This window comes from Urocampus carinirostris, chromosome 7 (genome assembly GCF_059441175.1).
Source record: "Urocampus carinirostris isolate Australia breed hairy pipefish chromosome 7, RoL_Ucar_1.0, whole genome shotgun sequence".
Lineage (NCBI taxonomy): Eukaryota > Metazoa > Chordata > Actinopteri > Syngnathiformes > Syngnathidae > Urocampus > Urocampus carinirostris.
The window spans coordinates 5,480,523-5,508,454 of record NC_142355.1 but is presented as its reverse complement, the minus strand read 5'-3'; the positions used below and the strand labels follow the sequence as shown (position 1 = coordinate 5,508,454).

At 40.2% G+C, this 27,932-nt stretch overlaps 1 protein-coding gene across 1 annotated transcript; it reads right to left on the bottom strand.

The window, feature by feature from the left end:
• Positions 1-472: 472 nt before the first annotated feature.
• Positions 473-24,364, bottom strand: LOC148362170 (alanine--tRNA ligase, cytoplasmic-like). Its single transcript, XM_088339584.1, has 20 exons — positions 24,226-24,364; positions 19,725-19,882; positions 19,447-19,635; positions 17,871-18,016; positions 16,755-16,946; positions 16,526-16,670; positions 15,516-15,661; positions 15,324-15,432; positions 14,951-15,101; positions 14,395-14,519; positions 13,712-13,856; positions 13,451-13,629; positions 11,100-11,213; positions 10,821-11,027; positions 10,547-10,731; positions 10,346-10,454; positions 6,859-6,972; positions 6,502-6,708; positions 3,014-3,127; positions 473-1,407 (listed from the first exon to the last, which is right to left on the bottom strand). Exons 2-20 carry the CDS (start codon positions 19,866-19,868, stop codon positions 1,228-1,230), a joined length of 2,901 nt encoding a protein of 966 aa, XP_088195710.1. The 5' UTR covers positions 19,869-19,882; positions 24,226-24,364; the 3' UTR covers positions 473-1,227.
• Positions 24,365-27,932: the final 3,568 nt, after the last annotated feature.

The window sequence follows — 27,932 nt, the reverse complement described above, 5'->3', positions numbered from 1 at the left end:
TTATTTTCTACCGTGTGGCCCTCGAGCAAATGGGTTTAACACCCCTGAACCACAACATGGCTGGACAGACCCAGCCTACAAATTCAGTTGTTTGGAAATATTAGCTCGATCACAGTTCGACAAGAGCTGTGCGAAAGAAGAGTGAAGGTGCATCAAAAGCATGCAGGACTCTAACTCAAACCAGAAATGGTCACCAACCCATTTTTTTTAAAAAAAAAAGGTACCCAAGAATTAGAGGTAAGATCTTAAATCCTAGCCTGGCCTAAAAATCAGGTCGGGCCAAAAATGTCAACCATTACCTCTGGGTTTGGGCTGGCCAAATCATCTTGCAGTCTGACTGATAGGGTAGCCAAGAAAATGCTGTCAGAGGCCCCATTTGCCTCTAGATTTTACTCTTAAAAAAATAAAAACAGCAACATGTTGTTTTCCTGCTCAAAAATAAGTCAACGAGAAAAAAAATCACAGACGAGTGTCAAAGGCAGGACGAACTATTTATTCAAAACCCAAATTGCATATTCCCATTTCTTGTCCATAGAACAGCTTCGATGCACTGAGACAATAAAAAAAAGATTGCTGGCATGGTTGTTACAGTATCCCAAAAATAATAAACAAATGATTACCAAATTGCAACAGGCTGCTTGTGCCCGAAACCAATTGAGCAATAAAAATGATCTATTACATAAAACAAAACGTTATCTTGCAGATTAAACGGTTTACATGTAACATAATGACTTAATTATGCATGAGTAATGCAGTTACAGTTCCCCTTAATAGCTTATGCTTAAACATGATGAGAGGTCCAAAGTTGAGACGAGGGACACAAAGTTCTAAAAGTGTTGGTTAATTTGGAAAAATATGTTAAAAAGGTTAAGTGCTCTTTGTTTATGTCTACAAGAGTAATGATTGAGTCTAACGTTGCGAATGGAAACATTTTAGCACTACCCAGTGATGCCAAGTTGCTTTCTTATCCCTTGCATGCAAATGGGATCACAAGCCCTCAACACTGCCTGCTATGTCCTTCTGAATGTGAGATTCTGCATTCAACTTATTTCAGATGAGTGTTATTTCCACAGAGGTATATTTTAAGTGAGGTTAATAAAACTAACTCACCCTCGACAGTGGTCATAGAAAAAAAAAAAGCTGTTGATGATTCCTTCTTTCAATCTTTTCGTCACCGCATTTATATCGTACGACGCATCCAAGGCTTTTCCATTCAGAGCCCTGATCCTAATTCTCCCCCAGCTTGAGAGTTGCAAACTGCTTAGCCATCTGTAGCGCCTCCTGCAGGCACTCGGTGTTGCGGCCGGCAGCCTGTGCGGACATGTCCTTTCCACCTCCTTTCCCGTCCATCAATGGACACAACTCTTGGACCCACTGGTTTGCCTTCAATCCAAGGTTGGCTTTATCCTGTGGAGTTAAAAATATATAATTTATAGCAGGGGTCAGAAAGAGCCATAAAAGCAAAAAATGTTTTAAAAAGAAATCGAGAGAGCCACATCATATATTTTCAGACAAAATTGAAAAAAACTGCCAAACACGCTCTCTAGACAAAAGCTATTTATTCTGCACATTTTATTTTACTGTGTGTGTTTGATGATTTAATCAAATGTATGAAATGATAATAATGCCAAATCCTGTGTCCCAAATCAATGTAAATATGCCATTAACAATTTGTCTTCCACCTTAAGAGTGTCGAGGCAATTCTTTTCCATGAAATTTGTCCTCAATAACGGTTTCAAAATAATGTGCATGCAAAGTTCTTTTGTAAAAATGTCACAAATTACTGCAAACGATAAGCATATTGTCAAATTCACTTTCGGTGTAGACTGCACTGAGCGAGAGAGAAGGAAGTGCCTTGCGCAATCCTGATTCGATTTGTGCTGCCTTCTGTGCCGTGTTCGATGATCGCGGTTTGTACAGCTTTTTCATGGCCAAATTCAAGCACTTAAAGGACTTCAAGGACAATTTCTCTTTTTTTCCCCAATACCATTAAAAGAAGAAATTCAGTTTGAAACATGTATTTTGCAGAACTACAAATACATCTGCATTTACATATACAATTTTTAATCTTGCATGTGCATTTATCAAGACAACTTTTGCATGGCCAATAATAAATGTCCATAATTAATACATAATGTGCAGTACCTGTCAAGCTCAAGGGCTCCATGCCCTTACAAAATGTTGTATTTTCCCTTACAAAATAATCTTACACCATATTTTTTTTCAAACGTGTTTATTTATGTAGTTTAACATGTTATATTGTACATGGGTTTCGTTATATCATATATATTGTTAATTAACGTTTTGTTGTGAGATCCTGAGTTGCTCGACATGAATGAGGTTTATTCTAAAAAAAGGTTCCAAAATGAAGTCGCTTGGACGTTCAAGGTAGCATCAAACCGCTTGCTTCGTTTGCACCGAAAAAATGATACCGAGATAGAGGCTACCGCGGCAACTCCTTTGACTTGATTTGCCGTTTCGTGATCGTCGGTGTATACCGGATGGTACCCATCATTGACAAATTTGCGTTTTTCCGTACAGATTTTCTCGTACGTCGTACACGTCTTTGAATGCATAATAAACGTACTTTGTACGGCAAAAACGTACAGGTTGACAGGTATGCTTGCACTGATGCACATTTTATTTCCGTTTAGGTGTAGCATGCACCTGACTTTTTGGGCACGACCCGTAGGGGGGTGATGACGCTTCATAGGACAAAGCCATACAAACGTAGCTGGTTTTCATCACCAGGAAAGAAATGAAATGGCAAAGCGAAGCCACTTTAGGCCAGTGTTTTTAAGCTTGTATAGAAACATGGGTACAATTTCAAGCACTTCACCCAAAGATCAAGCACTATTAAAGCCTTGAAAACACAATATTAAAATTCAATACTTCAAGGATTTAAAGCACCAGAATAATTTGTCTTTTCTTTCTGTGCAGCCTGGTATCAAACGACTCACAGCCCGTTAGTAACCAACCAGTAATAATGCACATAAACTAGAATGTGTCTCACCTGAGGAACTTCACACAGGCAGATGACTTTTCCGGCTTCAGGATCCACAGCGAAGAGCATGGCAGCAGTCTGAGGGGAGTTGGCCTTCAGCACCTTCATGCACTCGTTGAGAGCCTGCAAGAGTGAGAGTCTATTAAGTCTTCTATAGCCTCTTGTCCAGGGGTCTTTAACCTTATTCAAGCTGATACAAACTTTTTGTTACTAATTAGCGCAAAAAGGCCCCCAGTTTGATAAGCATGTCTTTAATAAAAATTTAAAAAAATGTTATTATAGAATAATATATACCTTTATTGTCATTGTTACAAAATGGGTTCAACATAGTGTGACAACAAAATTGGACATCGAACTCCAGTTTCCATTTAACAGTGAGGATAAAAGAAAACAAAGAAGATAAAGAAACAAAGAAGATAAGGTTATAATTTACACAATATTTACACAAGAAATGTGGGCATGTAAGAAGTTACATACAGATTCAGATTTACTTTATTGTCATTCGTGTACACGTGTATACAGAACGAAATGTCGATACATCTGACCCGCACAGGTTCTTTGAACGTCAGCCGGGATAGATAAGATTAACCATGTCTTCGTCAGAATTTTAGCGCAGCAGTTCGTCATCTCGCGGTTCGATGCCACTTCCAGTTGTTAAATGGTCCAGTTTATTGTCCAGAGAGCGAACGTTGGAGAGCAAAATGGATGTTAGAGGGGTTAGCCTAGCTGTTAGCCCGGCCCGCTTCCTCGTCACGCCGCTGTCTTGCCACTCTGCTTCGCTGCTTTGTAGGCCGCTGGGTCTTGTTGACATAGCAGTCCGTGGCTAATAAACACTCCCGAGTGGTCGTAGCACCGAGCGCTTGATGTCGAGTGGTCGTAGCACCGAGCGCTTGATGTCCTCGTTCGGCGGTCACGCCGCTGTCTTGCCACTCTGCTTCGCTGCTTTGTAGGCCGCTGGATCTTGTTGACATAGCAGTCTGTGGCTAATAAACACCGAGCGCTTGATGTCTGGATGATCGCATATCCAGCAAAAAAAACTGCGATCGTATCTTAATCTGCAGTTCGAGCCGACTTTGTGCGCCATCAAAACTGAGTCGAAGACTGGATCTTATGGCCGACGTGTAAAAAAAACGTTGCAAGCCGATGCAGCCGCAGCCGAACAGGGCGCCGCCAGTTTTGGGATCGTATTATGTTGCTACTATGTTATTATCAGGTTATTTTTTGGAAGTAGGGTTAAATACTCAATTCAACCACTAAAAAAATAATATAATTTTGCACGAAAATTACAATGACCGAGCATTGGCGAGTTAATTTCAGAACAGAGAACGTTCTCCATCCGTCCACCGGTGCTGTGGAATGCTCTTCCCCCTGAGATTCGAACTCTACAACCTCAGTGGAAATGTTTAATCTAAGCTTAAAACTCACTTCTACTCGATAGCATATGAATAACCTATATTTTATGTTGACAATATCTGTGTATTATTTTTTATTGCAACATCCATTGCAGCCTGGTCATCCTGAAAGGGGGATTACCACATGTGCGGTCCCCTTCTCAAGGTTTCTTCATTTTCCTCATGTTGAGGTTTTAGAGTTTTTCCTTGCACTCATGTCGGTTTCAGATCAGGGGATGGTGTAATAATAGTCTGTGCAATAACCTGTGCAGCCCTTTGAGACTCTTTGTGATTAAGGGCTATACAAATAAAAATGACTTGACTGTGCATGGCTGTCATGGGACCAACTCTGACGAGGTTCCGCTACGCTGGAAAATGCCACCGAGCAGCATTGTCTCATGATTGGCAGGTAAAAGTGGGTATTGCGTATTAAGTTCCCGCCTATTATTTGGCTGGTTTACTGTCAGATCAAATGAGGACAGTTTAAGCATTTTTTTTTAATTCTAGGAGATGACAAAAGCCAGCAGCAGTCAAAGAGTCACACAGGATCATTTTTGTAATCAACACTGCTCTATTCCATCATGCGTTAGCACCAACTCTTCCACACTGTAAGGCGCATCCCCCAAAACAGTCTTGTGACTTAGATGGAGTTGTGTTTGAGGTGTGTGTGAAAGCAGGGAGAGGAGTTATAGTATGTGAAGGTGGGTTGCATGCAACTCAGCCCTTTGCAGATGCTTTGGTGACTGACTCTGCAGCAGGACTGAGTTCTTTGGTAGTTGAGTTTGATAGAGTGTGTAAGAGAAGGAAACTTTGTGAAAGCAGACAAGAGTATGGTATTGAGGTGTTCAAGAAGTGGTAAAGAGGTTGAATTACCGATTTGTTGAATGGTGTACAATTGCAGGAGGTGGGTATATTTGTGTCCGCAGGTGGAAGTTTGGAGGAGGATGTGAAGAAGATGGTGGGTGTAGGGTGCGAGGCAATGCGTGTTCTGAATGGATTGTTCAAATGTTAAGATCTGCAAATGGATAGAAAGCCTGGGTTGTATGAAGGTGTGGTGGTGCCAACAGTGATGTATGACTCAGAGGTGTGGGGTTTGAGGATAAATGAGCTTAATAGGTTAAATGCCTTGGAAATGAGATGTTTGCATAGTATGTGTTGAGTGACACGACTGGATTGGTCAAGGAATGAAGAAGTAAGGAGAATAACTGGTGTGGTGAGATTACCGAAAAGGTTGATGAAAAAATTTCAGATGATTTGGACATATGGAAAAAATGCATAAAGACCATTTGACTAAATGAGTATGTAGTGCAGAAGTGGTGGGAAATGTATTAAGAGGAAGGCCTGAATATGGTTGGATGGATGGAGTGATTGGTAGAACCAAAACAAAGGTGAAGAGTCCTGCCCATTCCCATTTTCTATTCTGTAATGGAAAGGAAAATCAGGCTATCTTGCGGTGTGTAGTGAGGTGCAATGCAGAACCAGTATTGTAGAAAGAAGCTCGATTGTCATTGCTGAGATCTCAAAGTCACAACTAACTAGCATATTTAATAAAAATAAAATCAAAAAACAGATACCGATGACGGGCCCCCAGGGTTTTTCCATTTAAATGCAAAACTTTTTAGGACCTTTTAGAGACAACAACCAAAGAAATTTAAGACCAATCTCGCACTTATTCTGGCACAGCTGTCGGCGCAGAGTCATGATGGACCGGGCGCCCGACGCCGAGTCGTGATGGACCCCGACACCACCCAGCCGCAAAGGCATAGATGGGGGACTGACACCCAACTGCGGCCAGGCCTGGACGAAGAGTGGGACTGAAGCGGCCGTGAGTAAGACTTCGTTGGGGTCGAGGAAGGGTACAGACCGACCCAGGCGCCGAGGCAACTGGCGAGCCGCCACCGTAGAGAAGACGGGACAGGGTACCAGACGTTTTCAATGTCTTAATTCATGGTTATCAAATTCAAGACTTTTGAACGTTTTTAAGAGCTTGAATGAGAATAACTTTAAGAGGTTGAACTTTCTAGATTACACTTTAATAGGTTTTCACATTTCAGTCGACAAAATTCCCACTTTAAGACTTAACGATACAAGAGATAAAAACCTGACCTTGGCTGAAGCCCCGGTTTCCATGGCCATCACCAGCAGCGGTTGATTGGGGCTAGTCTCGATCACCTCCTTAGTTTTCTCTAGAACTCGCTTCTGGATGTCCGCCTTGTAGGAACGATCAAGGTCGTCCATGGTCTTCTTCAAGCCCTTCAGGGTCTCCCTCATCTCATCCTTCCGCCATTGGGAGATCACTGCGGTGCCAATGGACTGCAGACAAGGTTCACAATTCATTTACCCAACTGGTTGCCGCTCCATACTTGAAAACCATTAAGACTTGAGCAGTCATGCAGTCATAGCTGTACTGCAATAATTTCCTCAAAATGTGAAAATGTCAGTCTTGAAGCTGCAAAATCATACCTCTGTCATATCCGCAATCTCTTTTTGGATATCTTTATTCGGAACAGTTTGCAGTTTGACTTTGTCTGCCAGGGCGCTCAGATTTTGGTCCAGTGTGTCTGCTTTCCTTTGAGCCTGGTGATTCAAGTAAACAGTCAAACCTAGATAATGTTACTTTTTAACACCGACTACTCTTGCAATCCATTGCCGTGATTTTTTTTTTTTGATTGGAATGGCTTATTAAAAGTCATTGACAAGCTAGATATAATCAGTCTATACAGATTGTCTGGCCTGTCACCAGGGTTGGGTAGGGTTACTTTAACTTGATTACTTTCAATTACTTTTGAATTACTCCAATACAAAAGATGCTAATAAAAGACAAAAGAAACTAAATATGAATAAAATGACTAAATTTTGTGCAGGCTTGGGGAGTAACGGAATACATGGAAGGGCAAAAATGATGTTGGCATGCTGTTTGGATTTATTTTCATTTTGTTTCTGTCGCATTTTATGTTAGTTTTGCCGGAGATTAAAGAGATCAAAGCCAGGAGAGAAAGATTACCACGTGTTGTGAGTCATCATTTTATTCAAATTTAGTTTATTTCCAATTGAAAGTAATCAAATTAAAGTAACCCTACCCAACCCTGCCTGTCACATGTAACCAGCTAAAAAAAACAGCAAATGTTGGCATGCATCATCTATGGTCCACAGCAAAAACTGATCATAAACAGTAGATCAGAAGGTGGAATTCATCTCTATAAAAAAGGCATATCCACTTGAGGTATCGCATTAAAACAGACATGAAATTTCAACAGTCAATAAATGGTGCTTTTGACAAGGGGCGTGAACATATATTATTTGTCAAGTAGTACACAAATATTGGAAAGATTAGCAGAAATGTGAATTTCCCTGCGGGGATGAATAAAGTACCCATCTATCTATCTATCTATCTAATTTAATTAAACAGAATATGTGCATTTAGTCAAGTACATTCAGTGATCAACTGCAAAGTATGCAACTTAAGTGCCTAATGATTTTCAAACGTTTGAAATCAAGACGGTTTTAACAACAGATGTTTGTCGTTTTTAACGTTTTGACAACTGACGTTTGTTCTTCAGACTGGTTGCATTTAATTTCGAATACTTTTGTCAGATCAGGCTGGCATGAAGCTCAAGCTCTCTTTTGTAGTGAAATATATGCATATCAAATGTTAAATGCACGTCATCAAAACCGTATTGGCTGAAATATTATTTGAATCTTACAGAGGTGAGTCGGACTCCATCTTATTGAACTGTCGAAGGTGCTTTGTCTCTAAATGTCAGTGCATCAACAAGGCCAGGATTTTGCAAACTTTGCAAGTAGTCTTTTCATTTGCTAGAATTCTCCCAAAATCATTAAGAGTTTTAATAAGCATACTTGATTTCTGTACGTTAATGCTCAAGACAGGTGCAAATGTGCATTAGCAACACTCAGCGGAGATTATAATCATGTAAGATGCCTCCAGTGTTGGAAAGATGTGTCTGGCGACAATAGAAATCATTGCCGACTACTTTTATTATTGATTTTTGTCGACAACGTCGACTAATGATTGCAGCCCTTCTTTTAACACACTTGCAAGGCACCGTGTGTGCTCGTGGCCGAAATTAACTTGAAAGGTCTATTTTTTTGCAATTTGCAGCTCTGTATAGATTGTGTAACTACTATTATAATTATATATGAGGTTGTTACGGACCGCCTCAGGTTATGCTCCAAGCATACTTCTACTTTGTATGAAATGCTTTTGTGGAATGCGTTATAGGAAGCAAAATTGTTTTAAGTTCTCTAGAAGGCCAAACATTTTGCAAAGGTCACATGACTAAACCTTGAAAATACAGGTAAATGGTGGTTGTTATCAGTGCACTGAGCAATTGCAAAAATACTTGCTCTGGAGAAAAAGGTATTTTGAATGCCAGCAGAAGGAAATGAAGTCAACTAGTGGAGCAACCAACGATAATTTGAATAATCGATTAATCGTATTTAAAACATAACACATTTTTAACACATTTTGCATTTTTAGACAGAAAAAAAGGAATCTTCAAAAATACATATGTTTTTCCAATAACTAAACAATAAACAAAAATAAATAATAATGTGTGCTAAACATCTGCAAATATCGGACTAAGTCTCTCCGGAGTACAAGTCACAACAGCCCAAAAATGGATAATTAAGAAGAAAAAAAATGTATGAGTCGGATTTTTGGGGGTAATTTATTTGCGAAATTCCAACACCATTAGCATACCTGTCATCTTTAAAGGCAATTTAAAATTGAAATAAAATGGAGAACACGGAATACTAACGTTACATGTATCCTATTGTGCATATCTTGCACACACTTTTCAGTAACGACGGAACATATTAAGGTTTATTTCTGTAACTCTTGCATAAAAAACATACTTACTAAACTACCATCTTCAATCAAAATCACTGAGTTCAATCAAATCTTCATCATTGGTGTCCTGTAGGTAGACAAGCACCCACTTCCTCCTCCCGCTTATACGCTGCGGTCAAGGTTGAAATTATCAGCCCAGGTTAGAGCGTCCTCTTGCGGTTTAGTGAGAAAATAACATGTGAAGTGATTTACAGTACCAGTAATATAAATTTAAAACTCAGTGATATAATAATGTGTTCATGATTTCATATTGTTTCACTGGAGTATAAGTTGCATACCCGGCTAAACCATGGAGAAAAAAAAAATTCTGCGACTTATAATCCGGAAAATACGCTATGCAAGATACTTTTTACACAGTGTAAACATCAGATGGAAACGCGAGTATTTTATTGGATCAAGAGGACCTCGTGGACATTTAGTGTTTTTACACTTTTGCACAAGTTCGCCTTTACAATATACTTGTACTGAGAAGAGAAACCCTCCAACTTGTTATACTTGTATAACGACAATAACGGCTATTCATTCATGCATCAAAGTACTATCTCAAAGTGCCCTCTGCCGGACGAAAATGCAATTAATAGATTCGTCGCTGGACCAAGAAGACATTGCACAATAAACCGTGGTCTAAAGTCCCCCTCTGGTGGATTAAAATGGTACAAGCATGTACTCGCAACATCACAGGTAAATTAGACACTTAATAATAATAATAATAATAATAATAATAATTTCCTTGTATTGTCATTCTGTGTAACAATGTACACAGAACGAAATGTCGATTGCACCTGACCCGTTGTAGCGAGCCGATGCAGCCGCAGCCAACAGAGGGCGCCGCCGACCACTTTTTAAGTCTTAGGAATGACTTGGCCGGGGCGCGAACCACCGACCTCCCAGTCTCACTTATACGATTGATTAATATAACGTTCTGAGTGGCGCATGTATCTTGCAACCCAATGAATTGACCTTGAAATTCGTTGCCAACCATTTTAATAATCAATGTTATCAATTCCTAGTGCACTCATAAAGTCCTCCAAGAACTACAATGACAACTACTCTGTAAAAGGTTTGCATGTGGGTACCGACCTTCTGGGCCTCGCTCCCTGTCACAGCAACAATACGACGGATGCCCTTGGCGATGGCCTCCTCTGACACGATGACAAAAGGCGCAGCATGAGAAGAATTCTGCAGATGGCTGTGCATAATAATGGGAAACAGGACAGTTGTTAACACGCTATGATAGAGGGATCAGGAGGAGATGAAAAAAATGAATAGAAATACACTCACGTTCCGCCACAAAACTCAATAGATGTGAGAGAACCAGCTACACTGTTGGGGTCATCCAACAGGTCCTGCACGGGAATGCCGATGGAAACAACCCTAACAGGATCTGGGTACGTTTCGTCAAAAACAGCACGCAGACCCTGAATGGCTTTAGCTTCTGCTAGGGAGGCTTCCATAGCATAAACCGGCTGAAGGAAAGTACAGGAAAAAGTGTCAGCATAAAGTGTAATTTAAAAAAAAAAAAAAAAGAAGTACAAAAAGTATAATCTCCATTGACCTTCGCATCCCTTATCATAGCGCAAGCAATCTCCTCAGTACGACGGACCTCCCCAGTGCTTAGTGCACCTTTAGCTGTAAAGTCAAAGCGAAGTCGATCTGATGCCACCAAGGAGCCCCTTTGGTCTGCTTCGCCCAAAACTCCTCTTAAAGCAAAGTTTAGAATGTGTGTGGCAGTGTGGTTGCTCATGATAGGCCGACGACGTGCCTGGAGAAAGCAGATAAGCAAAAGAGCACGTTAAGAGCAGCAAGGATTTTTCCGAGTAACTTATGAGCTCACCTCGTCCACGTGAAGTGTGACACGGTCTCCAACCTTTAATGTTCCATAAATGGTGCCCACGTGTAGAACGTAACCTCCTCTAACTTGTGTGTTCTTCACGGAAAACTCCATTCTCTACAAAACACAAGTCACATATTTTGTATGCAATAAAAAAAACAGTTCAAACCTACAATAACTTTTCAAAAATATAACAAAAAACAAATCTCCATTTCAAGAAATCCCAAGACAACAAAAATTAAGTGACAGTAACAACATTGATACAGACGCTCCCCTACTTTGACCATTTGACTTAGGCAAAACCGTGGATATGATAATTTTTTTTAGGGATGATGAAAAATATCCGGACATTGATGCAAAGTTAGATTTTGTATTGTGTGCAACTTTTTCCGAGTAGAGGACAGTACTGTAGTGCTTCTTTCTGTTGACAAGAAGAAATCCGGCTTCTACTTCCTAGTTTGTGTCTAATCACGCTGCACTTTATCTCTAGCGCGCTAAGAACCTTGACATTTTTATTGTTTGTTGTCATTCGATATGCTTGGTGTTAAGTGTAAAGACGATGGTAGATGTTTCTATTTGAAATAAAAGTGGAATAAGAAAGCTTGATGCGGTTGAGAAAATGGTGGGATCGCTTTTTATTTGTCCACTTTTTACCACGGAGGACGAGTTGCCTAACACGTCCAAAAGTAAGTTAAACTTAACTTTATTTATCTTTATACTCAAGTCATTTTAATTTGTCTAGCCCTTAATCACAAGGAGTTTCAAAGGGCTTCACAGATCACAGAATATCAACGCCTAATGTGTAGCTTTGTTTTTCAGTACTATGCTTTGTCATTCAGCCTGCTTTGTAACAATATAGGGCATATTATTTTATCAAACGTTCATTTTTCAGTTTCAAAACAATACAGGTTACTTATACAAGCCTTACACATACTTGTATAAACCTCAAACATACAAAATATAGCACTGAAGCAACACATGAACAAATTCAATTTACGAACGATCGTCCGGAACCCATCTCGTTTGTAAGTTGGGCAGCGCCTGTATACTGAAAGCAGATAATCTTATCAGTAATTCCTTGCTGTATCGCGGTTTACTTTTTGCAGTTTCGCTACTTTGCGGGATTTCATCGTGCATCGTGGTATGTATTCTGATTGGCTGAGCAGTCACTTTGCCACTTTACTGCCTGCGTGTCAATAACGTTGTATCTAAGATGTACACGTACATGAATCAACTTGATGAACCAACATGACGTACGCAAAAATCTTTTTCAATTTCAAGTTTCCTCAAAAGCCATCATGTCAAGTAAATGCTTTGGGCCGGGTCTGGCCAGGCGGAAAAGGCAGAGGAACATGTTTTCTATCGCCAACAAAGATCTCGACACGCAAAAAAAAAAGGTAAAAGCAGTTTTCCATTACGTCCCCATGATTGTGACAAAATATAATCTGAAGTAAAGTGGATAGTTTTGAAACAGTTAGAACTTATGTTTTTCTTTTTTCTAATACGGCCTGCCAAACTGGCAGAAATATAAGGATTAAATATTGTCACACTAATAAAATAAGTACATAATTCACTTTTTGGGCCAAAATGGGAATTTTGCCTGAATCAGGTCCCCATAAAAAGCTGCTTTATCTGCAGAAATGCTTAAGTTGGTCAACCAATAATATTTCATATTCAATCACTATTGCAATATAGTAGCAAGGTTATTTTTGTCATGCAAATTATGGTGAAAAAGTATCTGAAGTGAATCAAGTCCTTAATACAGTAGTGCAATAAAGCAAAAAAAACAGATTTTTTTTTTTTAACTTGGCAGTACAGTATAATGTATAAAATGAATTTGACAAATTTCGGGTTTTACTTTAGAGGTTATGACTATCGTGGAACCTTTTTGGAACACAACCCCCGTAAAAACCAAGCAATTACTGTACCATATATTTTACTTCAGTATCCTGTTGCCATATCTGGAGAGATCAATTCTTTTCCTACTTTAGACAAATGATTTGGTACACACCAGTAGTATTTTGTCCTTTCTTCCGAATTCAAAATAAAGCCACAAGATAGCAAATGTAGTCTTAAATACAGATTTCCTACAGCTTTTTGTCAGGCGAATTCAGGAACTTATTAAGGACTTTGAAAGACAATTTTTCAATTTCTCCTGTAACATTAAAAGAAATCCAGGGGAAAAAAAACATGCAAGTATTTATTTTGCAGATACAGAAATAAATCTACAGTTTACATTTTTGCGACTTGTGTCGTTTTATTTTTTTACCCAATTATCGATTTCAGGCTGGGAACAACTAAAACTTCGGAACAGGTAAAAGTCTGGTAAATACATAACATTTTAGCGGACTTACATCCTCTGTGTTGTCGTTCTCTCGAAGCAAGTATCCTTCGTCGAATGTCTGCCCGCCCTGCTCAGCGTAAAAAGACGTCTTATCCAAGAGAACGCCGCATTTCTGACCCGTGGTCACTTCGTTGCAGAAGGCGCGGTCGTAGCGCAGGGCCAGCACAGTTGCAGAGGCCTGTTGGAACTCTGAGAGCACATCAATAGAATGAGTTCATGGCAGAGAAAAGCGCAAAATTGTGGTTCGTGTTGCTTTTCTGTGGATCAATACCATAGTTGCCATTTTCATCAGAGGTGTATTTGTATTTGGGAGAATCATCAGTGGCTGGTATATTCTTGTTCCTCAGCTCTTCGATGGCATAGATGTCCAACATGATGTGGTCCACGTCTCCTGCGCCCTTTCCTTGGGACTTCAACTACACATTTGCACACACGCACAATATAATGTGCAGAATTCAAACACAAAAACAGTCTTATTAACTTTTTACCTGCATACACTAGGTTTGTAAATGACATGGGATAAGGCATTTTTTATCTTATCAGCACAACATTTTTAATCAGGGTGCCCCTTGGAAACCGTTGTAATGGAGCCATATGGGGAAATTAGTTCTTGTTTTAAATTGTGGCACTAGTTCCTTCAGATATAAATGACACATTTGAGTGATTGGTGACATCGTACAGACACGGTGTCCATACGTGTCTGAGACACGTATTTGCTACTTTGCCAGCCGTCGAATGTTAACAAGTTTGACAGAACTGTCCAGCTGTTTTGTTGACGTTCCCACTGTAGCACCTTATAGTCCGGTGCACCTTGTAGTGCAGAAAATACGTTATATTGTGAATTTTTTTTAATTTATTCAGAGGTGAAATGAGAAAATAACTGGATCCAACAGTAGCAGAAATTAATTTCTGCATTAGCAAAACATTTTGGGCCACCCCTCTAATCTGTCCCACCTGTGCAGCTTTCTTCTCCTCCTCAAAAGAAGCCAAGTCTACCACCATGCCTTTTTCTTCAGCGATTAAGGAGGTTAAATCCAGTGGGAAACCATAAGTGTCATACAAGAGCCATGCTGTGTCACCTGGGTACAAAGTCAGAGATGGCTTTTTTGGTCAAAATTATCCGTGATCACCAATGCGCGCACACATCCATCAAGTCGGACAAATACGCTTTGCACCATTTACAAGAATACTGTTATAAAGGTATTTTCCATAATACAATTAAAAACACATCATACATTCTGGATTCATTACAAATCATTTAAAGTCGTATTGCTTCAATACTGCTGGTTGTGACAAAAATTCAAATATCCCAACCTCAAAATATTACAATATAATGAAAAAGAGTACTAGTATGCTATGAGCCATAATCAGTAATATCAAAATAAAAGGATCCACAATTTCAGTTGATTTGTAACAAGTCCTGAATACCTAACCTTTTTGTTCTATTAATTTAATTGAAAAATAACTTCACCACAATACTCTAATTTACTGAGAGTCTTGTATGTCTCACCTGGGATGATTTTACTGTCTCCCATACTCATGATCTTCCTATCAAGGATGCGTCGGCCCCTGCTGAGAGTTTTGAGGAACTGCGCCTCCTCGTCATTTATGATGTCTTTCACAATTTCTGGGTCTTTGTTCAGTTCAGGAAATGCTTCACCCTGAAAAATGGGGATGGTGAAAATAGTAAAAAAAAGAAGCAAAAAATCCACGTGATGAAGGTAGAACAAAACATTAATATCGACCAATGAAAAAAAGCTGTTGTAGCTGAAAATAATGTACAAAGTCAATCTTATTTGTTGTATGCTTTAAAAAAAAGTGTTTAACCGCGTGCAGACATTTACAACACCACTGAGCTGATACCAGAGAAAAAAAAATCTCACCAGGGATTTGACCACCACGTCCACCAGTGTAGCAAAAAAGCCTTTTTGAGCACCCAACTTCTCATGGGAGTAACGTACAGCACGACGCAGGATTCGCCTCAAAACGTACCTGAATGGAAGGGAGAACACAAATGAAATTTTATGCACGGCCCGCAAGTTCCAAAACATAAATCAAGACCTATAAACGCGTACCCTCTTCCAGTGTTGTCAGGCCGCCCCCCGTCGGAGAGGGAAATGGTGATGGTCCGAGCGTGATCAGCCAGCACACGGTAGGCCATGTCGACGCCATCAACATCCTCGGCCCCGACCTTACCAGTGTATGGCCGAGCACCAGTTCCCTGAATATACAATTTGTCATTGTTGACTTCAGGTCCCATGCTTTTTAAAATCAGTTCAAATATGAAACAACCCTACCTTAGAATTTAATTTAGCACAACAAGTAGGGATGCACCATTTTGACAAGTTTTGGTTTCAAACCAAAACTATGAAACCCTTGGCCGAAATGGAGACACCGATATCACAAAAACAAAACCATTTATTTTGCACTGACTGGCTAAAAGGCATTCAATAAAATGATAAAAGTCTGACTAGCAGATAATTAGTTGTTGATTTTAAATATTATTTAGTTCTCTTGACAAAGAAAAATGCATTTAAGTGTGTAAAAAAGATGTCAATCAATGAATCTATGAAGCCTTATCCTCCACAACAAATAAATCCCTTATAGCTGCTGCATTGAGGAGTCTTTCTCCTTTTTATAGACACATATTTTAGGGAGCATTTCAGCAGTTAATAGACAGGACAGTGAGTAGTAGCAAGAAAGCGAGAGACGGAAACAGATGATACGGCAACAGAATGAGATACACTTGCATAGTTTCAAAAAACAAATAATAGTAAACTAAACTTTTCTTGCATAGCTTAGTGAGAGACAATCAAATTCGGGGACGAATTGATTCAATGTCACACACAAAAGCAAGTGAGTACAAATTAAATCTGCCAAACTACAGAAAGCGGGTACCACAATCATGGGGGACAGAGGGACACACGAATTTCCGAGAAAATGGATTGTTGGTAAAAGCTTGGTAGAGCTCCCATTATGACCTCCACCTCATTCCTCCTTATGTGCAAATTGACTAATGAGCAACTACACTTTATTCAAAGTAATAGAAAATATTAAGAACGCTGAATTTTGAATGTATACCTACCTTCTGAATAGCTTCAAAGTATGGAATGAAGAGGTCAGTGTCATAGTTGGACATCTTGTTCTGCAGCACTGACACCAAGCGCTCCAGACCCATCCCCGTGTCGATGCTTTTCTTTGGTAGTGGTTTGAGCACCGTCTCGGATTCCCTGAAAGAAAGAGTACAAAACTCCCAGATGTGCCTCGGAGGCAGACTTGCGGTTCAAGTAGATTTATGTATGTCTGTGCATTACCTGTTAAACTGGATAAAAACGAGGTTCCACACCTCCAGCACGTTGGGGTCGTCCATGTTCACCAGGTGGGAGGCGTCTCTCCCACCAATGCGGTCGTAGTGAATCTCACTGCAAGGACCACAGGGACCAGTATCGCCCATCTCCCAAAAGTTATCTTTCATGCTGCCTGGCAAGATGCGAGCTTCCTCCATTCTGACAAAGAAATTAGAGGGAAAAAAATATGTCATTATTCATTACCGTCAGAGCATTTTTGTTTTTCAATAAGATGTTTAAACCCATTTGGAATGGGAACACTTTTCTACCACTGGTGGCGGGAGCCTTTTTTTTCTTCTTTGTTTGTCCAGGGTATATTATCCAATTAAACTCATCTGAATAAATGATATAAGTCATAGAAATTCCTGGATTTTATTTTGACCCATTTAAGACAATTGTGAATTTTTGAAAAAATAATGGAACAACACTCAGGCAAGAGCAGAGTTTTTTTCAAGAATTATTCTAACAAAAAAAAAAAAAGAATACAGGGACTGTGCGAAAATGGTAATATTGTGAGATATTTTCTTGTCATTCAAATAAACAAAGACATACATTCTGGATTTACTTATACTGCTGATTATTGCATAGTTTAACAAATCTCAAATATTTTATCTCAAAGTATTAAAAATATCCTAAAAATTATATTAAAATGCTACTTGACGAATCACTCAAATCGTCTCAACTCGAAATACCTGCAAACGTTCTGTTGAGTCTTGAAAAAAAAAAATCAGCTTGGTCCTGTATAATAAATCATTATCAGTTCACGGATCCTTTTTTGCTAAGAGTTTGCTGTCAAGCGCACACGTGAAACCGTTTTAATAGATGCCCTGAATTATTTTTAGGGTCACATGACGATTCAAGATTGCTAGTTTTTTGTGCGGAAAGAAAAACAAAGTTTTGACTATTTGCATTTGAGTTAAAAAAAGACCTCCAGAATCCCCCAGAAAACGAAAATAAATATTGGTGCAGCTGACAAACTCTTAACAACTTAGATGCAGTAGTGCATGTACAGACATTTTTCACCTAGGGAAGAGACAAACATCAATGATGCAACATTCAGTATAGGCCAGTAACATAACTCACCCAAGAGACATCCAGATTTCTTTGCACTCCAAATCGGCCTCCAGACCTGCCTCATCATTGCCTCCAAAGTAGGTGACATAAAGGCGCTCGATTGAAATGCCAAACTCCTCGGTCAGTAGCTCCAGAGCCATCTTGCAGGCCAGATGCTGCAGCGTGCCGTGTTCAAGAAACACAAAAACAAAGCACAATGAGATAAGAGGTGCTTTTAGTTTAAACTTTCTCCCCTGAGTTTATTTAAGTCAAATATGAAAGGCAAACCAGGTCAACAATTATTCATTCATTTTCAAAGTGCTTGTCCTCACAAAAGGTTGTGGAAATGTTAGTGCAGGGGTCGGGAACCTATGGCTCACGAGCCATATATGGCTCTTTCTATGAGTACCTGTGGCTCGGAGACAAATTTGATTGCATGCAAATTTTCTCCATCTCGTTCAAAGCTTGAGCCATTAATCCTGTTCAGATACACGCAAAGCCAAACCAAAGCTGAATTTAGAGCAGTACTTCACAGAATATATAGGGCACGTTTTTCACTACAATTTACAGTCAAAAAAAATTTACACCCCCCCCCAAAAAAAAAAAACACCTCGTTTTGGCTGTACAACGCTAAAGAATCTTTTATATAAAACCTCACTATATAATCTGTGTTCAGATACCTTATGATGAAATCCACAGAACAAACTGTAAATACGCCAAAACACCGGAAGAGAATTTAAAGTTATTTGATCGGGTGAGTGGGAGGGATGGGTGGAGCTGTGCAAAAAGTGCAAGCACTCCCTCCCATCTCTCGCCCTACGCCGTCTGCGCCAAAGGTAAGCACATCAGGCTCCCTGTTTGCAGAATGTTGTGACGTTTTTACAAAATAACTGCTTGCATCTAGTTTTGAAACCAATATGTATGAAAAAAAAGGGTCAAAATAAGTTTAACTCATCTTGAGTAATTGCAAGAAAGAGACAGGTTTAAAGTGGTATGTTTGTTGATTTTGGGACATGAGCCATTATTCTCTTTTCCTAATTTTTATCAAATCATCAAAAATAAATGTGCCGAAGACTAAGCTTTTGTCTGGAGCGCGGGTTTAGCAATTTAGTAAATTTGTGTCATAATATATGGTGTGGCTCTTTCCCAAAATAAAATTAATATATTTTGCTTTTATGGCTCTTTAAGTCAAAAAGGTTCCCGACCCCTGTGTTAGAGTGCCTACCCCTGCATACTTCAACAAGGGGGCAGGACACATCCCGGACTGATTGCCAGCCACGCAGGGAATACGGACCTTTCAAAAGCTCACCCATACCTAGGGACAATTTGGACCAACTAATCAACCTGCCATGCATGTTTTGGGACACGGGATGGAAACGAGTGCCTGGAAGAAAAACACTAATACACGGGAAGAACATGCAAACTCCACATGGGTAGGCTGGTGGCTGGATTTGAACATACGACGCCGAAACTGTGAAGCGGACATGCCAACCAGTCCGGTTTAGAATCAAACAATAAGAATATGACTTGTGCTAAAATGGGTTTTTGCTGCCTATACTTATTGTATTGCCATTGAATATAATATTTCATGTCAAATGAGTCCTACCTTGAAGTAGTCACCAAAGGACCAGGATCCCAACATCTCGAAAAATGTGTGGTGGTAAACGTCCTTGCCCACATCGTCCAGGTCATTGTGTTTTCCTCCTGCACGAATACACTTTTGTGTGTTGGCTGCACGACGTAGCCTTGCCATGGGGTGGGATGGATCAATCGTGTTGAGGAAGATGGGCTTGAACTAAAAGTGGCAAGACACATATTTCAAGTATGCCACTTAAAACAGCACTGGCAGAAAGCCATGTTTGTGACGAGGCTTGAGCGGTTCACCTGGTTCATGCCCGCATTGGCAAACAGCAGCGTGGGGTCGTCCAAAGGGATGGTGGATGAAGAATGTACGTATTGGTGCTCATAGCGTTTGAAAAAGTCTATGAACTTCTGGCGAATTTGAGCAGCACTCAGGGAAGAATCCATCTCAAATCACCTTTCTGGAAGAAAACCAAATATATCCTGATTACATCAACATGCAAATACTTCTGTAAAACATTTGTTCACATTCTGGATTTTTTTCATCACAGAATTAATGGCATCAATGTGTTTTGGCTTTGTCTGTGCTCAGGCAATCCAATGATGTATTTATGCTTTTTTTGCATCTGCATACACTATATGCCCTTGGCACTTTTCTAACAATTAGTCTGGAATCTAGTTATGCTACACATACTTGAGAAGGTTTGGAATAGCTCATAGTCACACCTGTTCAACTATTAGTTACACATATAGACTTACAAAAGAGTCATTTTGAAGGTTTAGAACTTGGCAGAGTCATTTGAACCCAACTTGGGAAAGCTTCAATTAGCCATTGCTCAAAACGGATGGCGAATTTTCAGATCTGTAGTGCAATTTCCAAGCGATTTTCGATTTTACAAGTATTTTCTTTGGGGAGAACCTAAAGATAGTGACATGCAATAATATTTCAAGTTGATGTCCTTCCAGACTGAAAGTATACGACTGTAACAATACCGATAGAAATAAAAACAAAATTGCAGTTGAATAAATAGTCTTCATTGTCATTAAACAAAAGTACAACTAAATCGGAGGGGTACCCCTTCAGTGTAAGAAAGCTATTCAGGGAGCTGCTGGCAAGCTACATGCTAACGCCAGGTAACAGCGACTTGCAAGGTATTTGTGATGATCAAAATACAAGTCACAAATGTAGCAGTTTTCCATGAGTTGTAGCTCCAAGTCATCCGTCTCATGGGTAACCACATTAGTCCTGTGCTCAGGTCTCTGCACTGGCTTCCTGTCGCTCAGAGAATAGACTTTAAAACAGCTCTGCTGGTGTATAAGTCTCTTCATGGTCTGGCACCAAAGTACATCTGTGACATGTTGGTCCAATATGAACCATCTCGGAACCTGAGTACCCCAGGGACAGGCCTTCTGCTGGTGCCCAGAGCCAGGACTTAACAGGGTGAAGCTGCGTTTCAGTTCCATGCAGCTAAACTCAGGAATAGTCTTCCTGATGACGTCAGACAGGCGTCTGACAGTGTCAGGGTGAAAACAGCTCTGTTCAACTCTGCATACAACTGAAAAGGGTTCTATCTGCACTCTTCACTTTTACTTAATTTTAATTAATTGAGTTTATGTTTTATCTGTGGTTTTAATGCATTTTAAAAACCACATTTAAAATTTTCAATGTATTTTCTTCTATGTTTAACTGTAATTGTGTGTTTTTCTCTTTGGCCATTTCTGTAAAGCACTTTGAATTGCCTTGTGTATGAATTGTGCTATACAAATAAACTTGCCCCGCCTTCCCTTGCCTAATCAATCTGGCGTTGGTGACAAGCCCACCTTTGGTAGTGGGGGCTCAAGAGTTATTAGCCAGTAATTTCCCGGGCGCGTTAAAAAAAAATCCAGGCAGCACCTGCTGGTGATCAGCTTTTCCGTGCACTTTTCTGACTTTCCTCTGAGTCCGATTTAATGAATGAATTGATTTTCAATGTAACGAGCCACTAAAGCTAAAAACTAAAGACTAAAGACTAAAGAGCCACCTTGGGTAGCGGTGGCTTAAGAGCTACTGTCGCCCCAACTAAATAGGATTGTTTTTTTTACCGAAATCTGAAACAACTGCGTTTGCATAATTTGCCAAGAGATTGTGGCTGTTTTTAAAGAATATGTTTACTGGAAACAAACGCTGTGAAAGGTGAAGCAACTGGAAGCTATTTTAACACCACAGCAGCACTTTTTCACGAGACCCTGAAAGTCAAATGAAAATGCTACAAAAGCGAGCAACAAGGTTGTGACACAGATCACCAAGGCACTGCAAACCTTTCACGGAGGGAAATTTTTTAAAGACTGTTCAAAGAATGACAATAAATAGTCAGCCCTCACATATTTTCAGCTTACCAAATCTGGACAGCTTTCTAAAACGTTTAGACACCCCTGTCTTAGGGGACAGTGTGTATTATTTAGCACATTCCAGTGGAAAGAAAACTTCCAATATGAAGATGTATGTATATATATATATATATATATATATGCAATTTAAATAATAGGCAAACATTCATAAACCATCAAATAAACTTGCATTTTTTTAAAAACACTTGTAAGCCAAGAACTTAGTATTGATTTCATATAACATGAGCCTTATCTAGAGGGAGCAGACATTTTAGCCATTTTTTTTTCGTTGAAGGTGATATACGTGTATTGTTTGTTGATGCCCATGCAAAACCTATTGCAGCCTGGTCATCCTGGAAGGGGGATTACCGCATGTGAGGTCCCGTCAAGGTTTTTTCATAAGTTTTTCCTTGCCCTCATGTAGGTTTTAGATCAGGGGGGTGTGCCAAATAGTCTGTGCAGCCCTTTGAGACTTCTTGTGATTCAGGGCTATAAAAATTAACATGACTTGACTAATTTTCCTTCTTGTTTCTACGCATTTAAGGTTCTTCAGTTCAAAGTAATACTGTACATTTGAAAAACATGGCCGCCCCAATACCATTAACCGTAAAGCAAAACCACACCCAGGGAACTGTCAGAAATGTATTGCGTGTGCTCTCCATAATAAAAAGGAAGTCCGAGACACGTTTCGCGAGGAAGACTATATACTCTGGGGCCTGAGCAGCAAGGGAAGACAGACTTCTAAGCCTGGGGAACTAGGTCTCACTCCTAACTACTATACTTCACAACGGCTGACAACCACAACAGGTGAAAATTCACTGAGGGTAATAGATGGAATCTTCTGCGTCTGTGGAAAACAAGCCAGTTACAAAGAAAACTGAAATACATAGGTGTTGTTGACAGTTAAAACAGGCAACATGTGCAACCAATACATAAGCTGTAGATAACAGTAGATCAGTGTTGAGAGTAACACGATTATTTCTCTTGGTAATGAATACTGTAATGAGTTATCAACCTTTTGTAATTAAACTATTGTCACAACACAGTAAGGTACTTTGCTACTTTTGAAAGGCAAGTCAAGTCAAGTCATTTTTATTTGTATAGCCCTTAATCACAAAGAGTCTCAAAGGGCTTCACAGGTTATTACACAGACTATTTTTTCAGACTATTATTACACCATCCCCTGATCTGGAACCAACATGAGGGCAAGGAAAAACTCAAAAACCTCAACATGAGGAAAATGAAGAAACCTTGAGAAGGGACCGCACATGTGGCATCCCCCTTTCAGGATTACCAGACAGCAAAGGATGTTGCAATCACAAATAATACAGAGATATTGTCCAAGAAAAGTATAGGTTATTCATATGCTATAGACTAGAAGTGTGTTTTAGGCTTAGATTTAAACATCTCCACTGAGGTTGCAGCAGATATTGATTTACAATGCAATAGGCTCTAAGACAGTTCCTCCTTTGCTCACAAAGTATAGTTAAACCTTCATTCCACCAGTAATATAACACTCAATACTATTGCAAGGATAGGTGTGTAAATATACAGTACCTACAAGATAGAATTGAATACAGTTACAGTGGCGCTGTCTCAGGCACAGAGTACGAGGACGAGTAATATTCTCTCTACAGCAAATACTTACATCCAAGCCATATTTACAACTATAAAATAAAATACTGAAATCAGGAAATCAGCTTATAATTTGGTTATGTTTCAACAGTAGCAAATGGTAGGCAGCACATAAGAGGGGGGGAATTCTGACTTATACAGACACAACAAAATCAATAGGCCAAACGTGAGCTCGGTTTCGGTAAAAGAGTGCTGAATTTTGGTCTTTATATTTGGAAAATCATTTTTGTATTACACCGTGCCAATACACCAAAAGAAAACATCTTAGACAGTACTCTTTATTAAAGAAGGAAAATCTGAATGGTTTTAAAACAAAATGGATATGCAGTGTCTCGCGTGTGTTTGTTTACAAACTCTCAAGATTGCAAAATACAATGGGTCACAACTTCCACAGGTTGGCTTTGATTTATTTTGTGATATGTCTATTTATAGGCAGTTTTAGGGGGTAACGCAATTACTTTTTAAGTGAAGTAACTGAAACTAATGACTTCCCCCCTTAGTAACTCGCACTGCAGTAGATACACATAAAACCAACTTAAGATATTTTAGGTTCTTCTTGCACGAGACATTTAAGAATTATACTCTTATTTTAAAGCACACAGTGTTGTTCCGCATTAAAAGCCGCACAGCTGATAGCTGCTGGACAGTGGCACCAATTTAACAAGGAGACGCAAGCTAGCATATTGTTAGCCACGCCGGCTAGCCCATTACAGGCTGACGCTAACACTTCAAAGCGGGCTTAATGAATGTCAAATTTACGTTACTGGTTTCATAAGCCACTGGAGAGATTGTAAGTACTCACATGATCCGCTAAGGTCGAAAATTGGTCGTTTTTATGGACACCAAACACACTGCTGTCTATGAGTCCACGCCGGTGCGCTCTTCCAGAAGGAACACTACGGTTTAGGGACACGCCCAAGTTAAGGAAGCTGAGAGCCAATTGGTCCGAATGGACAGGCGTGTCATCAAACGACGATTTCTATTGGTTACATTAGGTATCACTCTTTACCCAGCCAGTCGGGAAATATACATAATATGCTTGGCTGATGCAATTGAAAAAGTCATAGAAAGCTATTGGAATGTTGTATTTATTTCAGCGACGACACAGCAATTTGTTATTTTTATTGCATGTAAGGTTTATTTGGAAAAAAAACATAAAACAAACCCACATTGCATCAATTATTTTTTGAAGGGGTTAGTCTTAGTAACGTCAGTATCCTATTGCATCACTTCTTATGGCATTTTATTTTATAGGAATACATGCTTATACTGAACTATTTTGGTAACACGGTTAGGAGATTAATCAAGTCAAGCCAAGTCAAATTTATTTATATAGCCCTTAATCACAAAAATGTCTCAAAGGACTGCACAGGATTACATATCCCCAGATTAAAGTCGTGCAGCTAAGGGTTCCGCCTGAAATACTTGTTGAATTAAATTTAAAATGTCTTTATTGTCATTGATATCAACGTTGTGAACTTTAGTATGAAAATAAATTGGACATGGCACTCCAGGGTACACGTATTAAAGACTTTAAAGAGGAAAAGAGGCAAGACTTAGATAAAGGGCATCAAAAATATTTGCAGTGCTATTATAATAATAGTGAATAGCCAGGGTTGGGTAGGGTTACTTTAACTTGATTACTTTCAATTACTTTTGGATTACTCCAATACCAAATATGCTAATAAAAGACAAAAGAAACCAAATATGAATAAAATGATGACTCACAACACGTGGTAAGCTTCCTCTCCTGGCTTTGATCTCCGGCAAAACTAACATAAAATGCGACAGAAACAAAATGAAAACAAATCCAAACAGCTTGCCAACATCATTTTTGCCCTTCCATGTATTCCGTTACTCCCCAAGCCTGCACAAAATTTAGTCATTTTATTCATATTTAGTTTCTTTTGTCTTTTATTAGCATATTTGGTATTGGAGTAATTGAAAGTAATCAAGTTAAAGTAACCCTACCCAAACCTGTTAATAGCGCAATGTTAATGAAAAAGAATAGTGCATCGTTACAATACAGTAATTCAATGAAAATATATGAAATAACATTTACTAGTATTCATCAAAAAGGCGACATCCAGCCTTAGTCCCAGGTCAATGAGTTCCTGGCGACTGTAGGCATTATTACAAACATGTATCCAAAAAGAAAAGAAAATGAGGAAAAGGTTTGAACTATAAAACTAGCGGGCAGCAAGGCGGCGCGGTGGTTAGCGCATGTGCGGCACAGTTCTAAGGTCAAGGGTTCAAATGCAGCTACCAACCTTCCTGTGCGGAGTTTGCATGTTCTCCCCGTGCTAGCGTGGGTTTCCTCCGGGCACTCTGGTTTCCTCCGGGCACTCTGGTTTCCTCCCACATTCCAAAAACATGCATGTCAGGTTAATTGGCCGGTCCAAATTGTCCCTAGGTGTGAATGAGTGAGCGTCCCTGTGTGCCCTGCGACTGGCTGGCAACCAGCTCTGGGTGTCCCCTGCCCACTGCCCGAAGATGGCTGGGATGGGCTCCAGCACCCCCGAGACCCTACTGAGGATAACCGGTACAGATGATGGATGGATGGATATAAAACTAGCTGGAGATCCATTAGCCACTGCACCCATGAGTGCTGCCATCTTCCATCCATCCTTTTTCTGTACTGCATATCCTCACTAAGGTAGCAGAGGTGTTGGAGCAGCTGTCTTCGGGCAGTGAATTGGATGGCAACCGGTCGTAGGGCACTTAATCACTTATTCACACTTTGATAAAATCTGGGCCAGCCAATTGAACAGAAATGCGTGGTTTTGGAATGTGGGAGGAAACCATGGTGCTCGGAGGAAACCCAAAGAGGCACTGGGAGAACATACAAACTCCAAACAGGGATACTGCAGTTGCTGGAATTGAACTCTGGACTTCCACCCAGCCGCTGTGCCATCAGCCATCTTATGTTTTAGAATTGTTTCATCAGTATTTCATTAGTCAACTAAATTTAAATCCCCTATAGTTTGTGGTGTAATTTATATTGCATTACACAATTTTGAATGAATGAACGAAAACTTTATTCAAACATCAAAATAAAAACAGAACAAAAACAATAACTCAACAAAATAATGTTACATAATGTTCGAAAGGGGTAGTAAGAAGCAAATGCTTATATTGCGGCGGGGGACTTTAACCAGGCCAATATGAAAACAGTTCTCCCGCATTTCCATCAGCATGTAAATTTTGCTACTAGAGGTAGGAACACATTAGACCTGGCCTACACAAACATCAAAGGTGCATATAAAGCAGCCCCCCGCCCCCACCTTGGCTCATCAGATCACCTTTCTGTTATGCTAATTCCAGCATACAAGCCCCTGCTGACCAGAGAAAAACCTACAGTGAAGCAGGTGAGGGTGTGGTCTGAGGGGGCAATGGAGGCACTACAGGACTGCTTTGATTGCACTGATTGGGACATGTTTAAATCGGCCGCCACTTACAACAACAAAATAAATATAGATGAGTACGCCATTTCTGTGTCAGCCTATATCAGTAAATGCGCAGAAGACGTCAGCAATACCAAAACTATATGCACCCGTGCCAATCAGAAGCCCTGGATGACTGCTGAGATACGCAAACAACTAAAAGTACGGAACCTTGTCTTTAAATCTGGTGACAAGGAGGCGCTGAGATCAGCGAGGGCTAACCTGAACCGTGCTATCAGACTAGCAAAGCGAACGTACAGTCAAAAAATCCAGGAACGTTTCCTCAATAAAACCAACACCAGGGATATGTGGAAAGGCATTCAGGCCATTACCAAATACAAGCCAACCACCGCCCCAGTGCAGGACACTAGCATGGACTTTCTGAATGACCTCAACAAATTCTTTGGAAGGTTCGAGGCACAAAACGGCACCACTGCAGCGAAAGCGGTTCCAAATCAGGACGAAAGGGCACTCCACCTGGACTCAACCGACGTGAGAAAGACCCTGAGAGGGGTCAACACAAGGAAGGCTCCAGGCCCGGACAACATTCCGGGGCGGGTACTTAGGGAGTGCGCCGATCAGCTGGCTTGTGTACTAACAGACATTTTCAACACCTCGCTAGACCAAGCCAAAGTACCATCATGCTTCAAAATTGCCAACATCATCCCTGTGCCAAAGAAACCCCAGATCTTATCATTCAACGATTACCGGCCCGTTGCACTGACTCCTATCATAATGAAGTGCTTTGAGAGACTGGTTAAAGAGCACATCACCTCCAGTCTCCCCTCCTCATTCGACCCCTTTCAGTTTGCCTACCGGACAAACCGCTCCACCAGGGATGCCATCTCCTCTGCGCTTCACCTGAGCCTGACACACCTAGAGGAGAAGAACACCCATGTGCGGATGCTGTTCCTGGACTTCAGTTCAGCATTCAACACCATCATCCCACAACATCTGGTAGACAAAATGAGACTCCTGGGTTTCAACACCCCCCTGCGGAACTTGCTGCTGGACTTCCTCAGTGACAGACCCCAATCAGTGCGGATAGGTCAGAACATCTCAGATG

Excerpts from the sequence above, each read along its gene's own strand:
- LOC148362170 (XM_088339584.1), bottom strand. The coding sequence starts at position 19,868 with ATGGATTCTTCCCTGAGTGCTGCTCAAATTCGCCAGAAGTTCATAGAC. Across the intron at positions 15,433-15,515 it reads CCTGACAACACTGGAAGAGG|GTACGTTTTGAGGCGAATCC; the intron begins GTACGCGTTTAT and ends CCTTCCATTCAG. Across the intron at positions 10,455-10,546 it reads ATTGAGTTTTGTGGCGGAAC|CCATCTGCAGAATTCTTCTC; the intron begins GTGAGTGTATTT and ends TATTATGCACAG.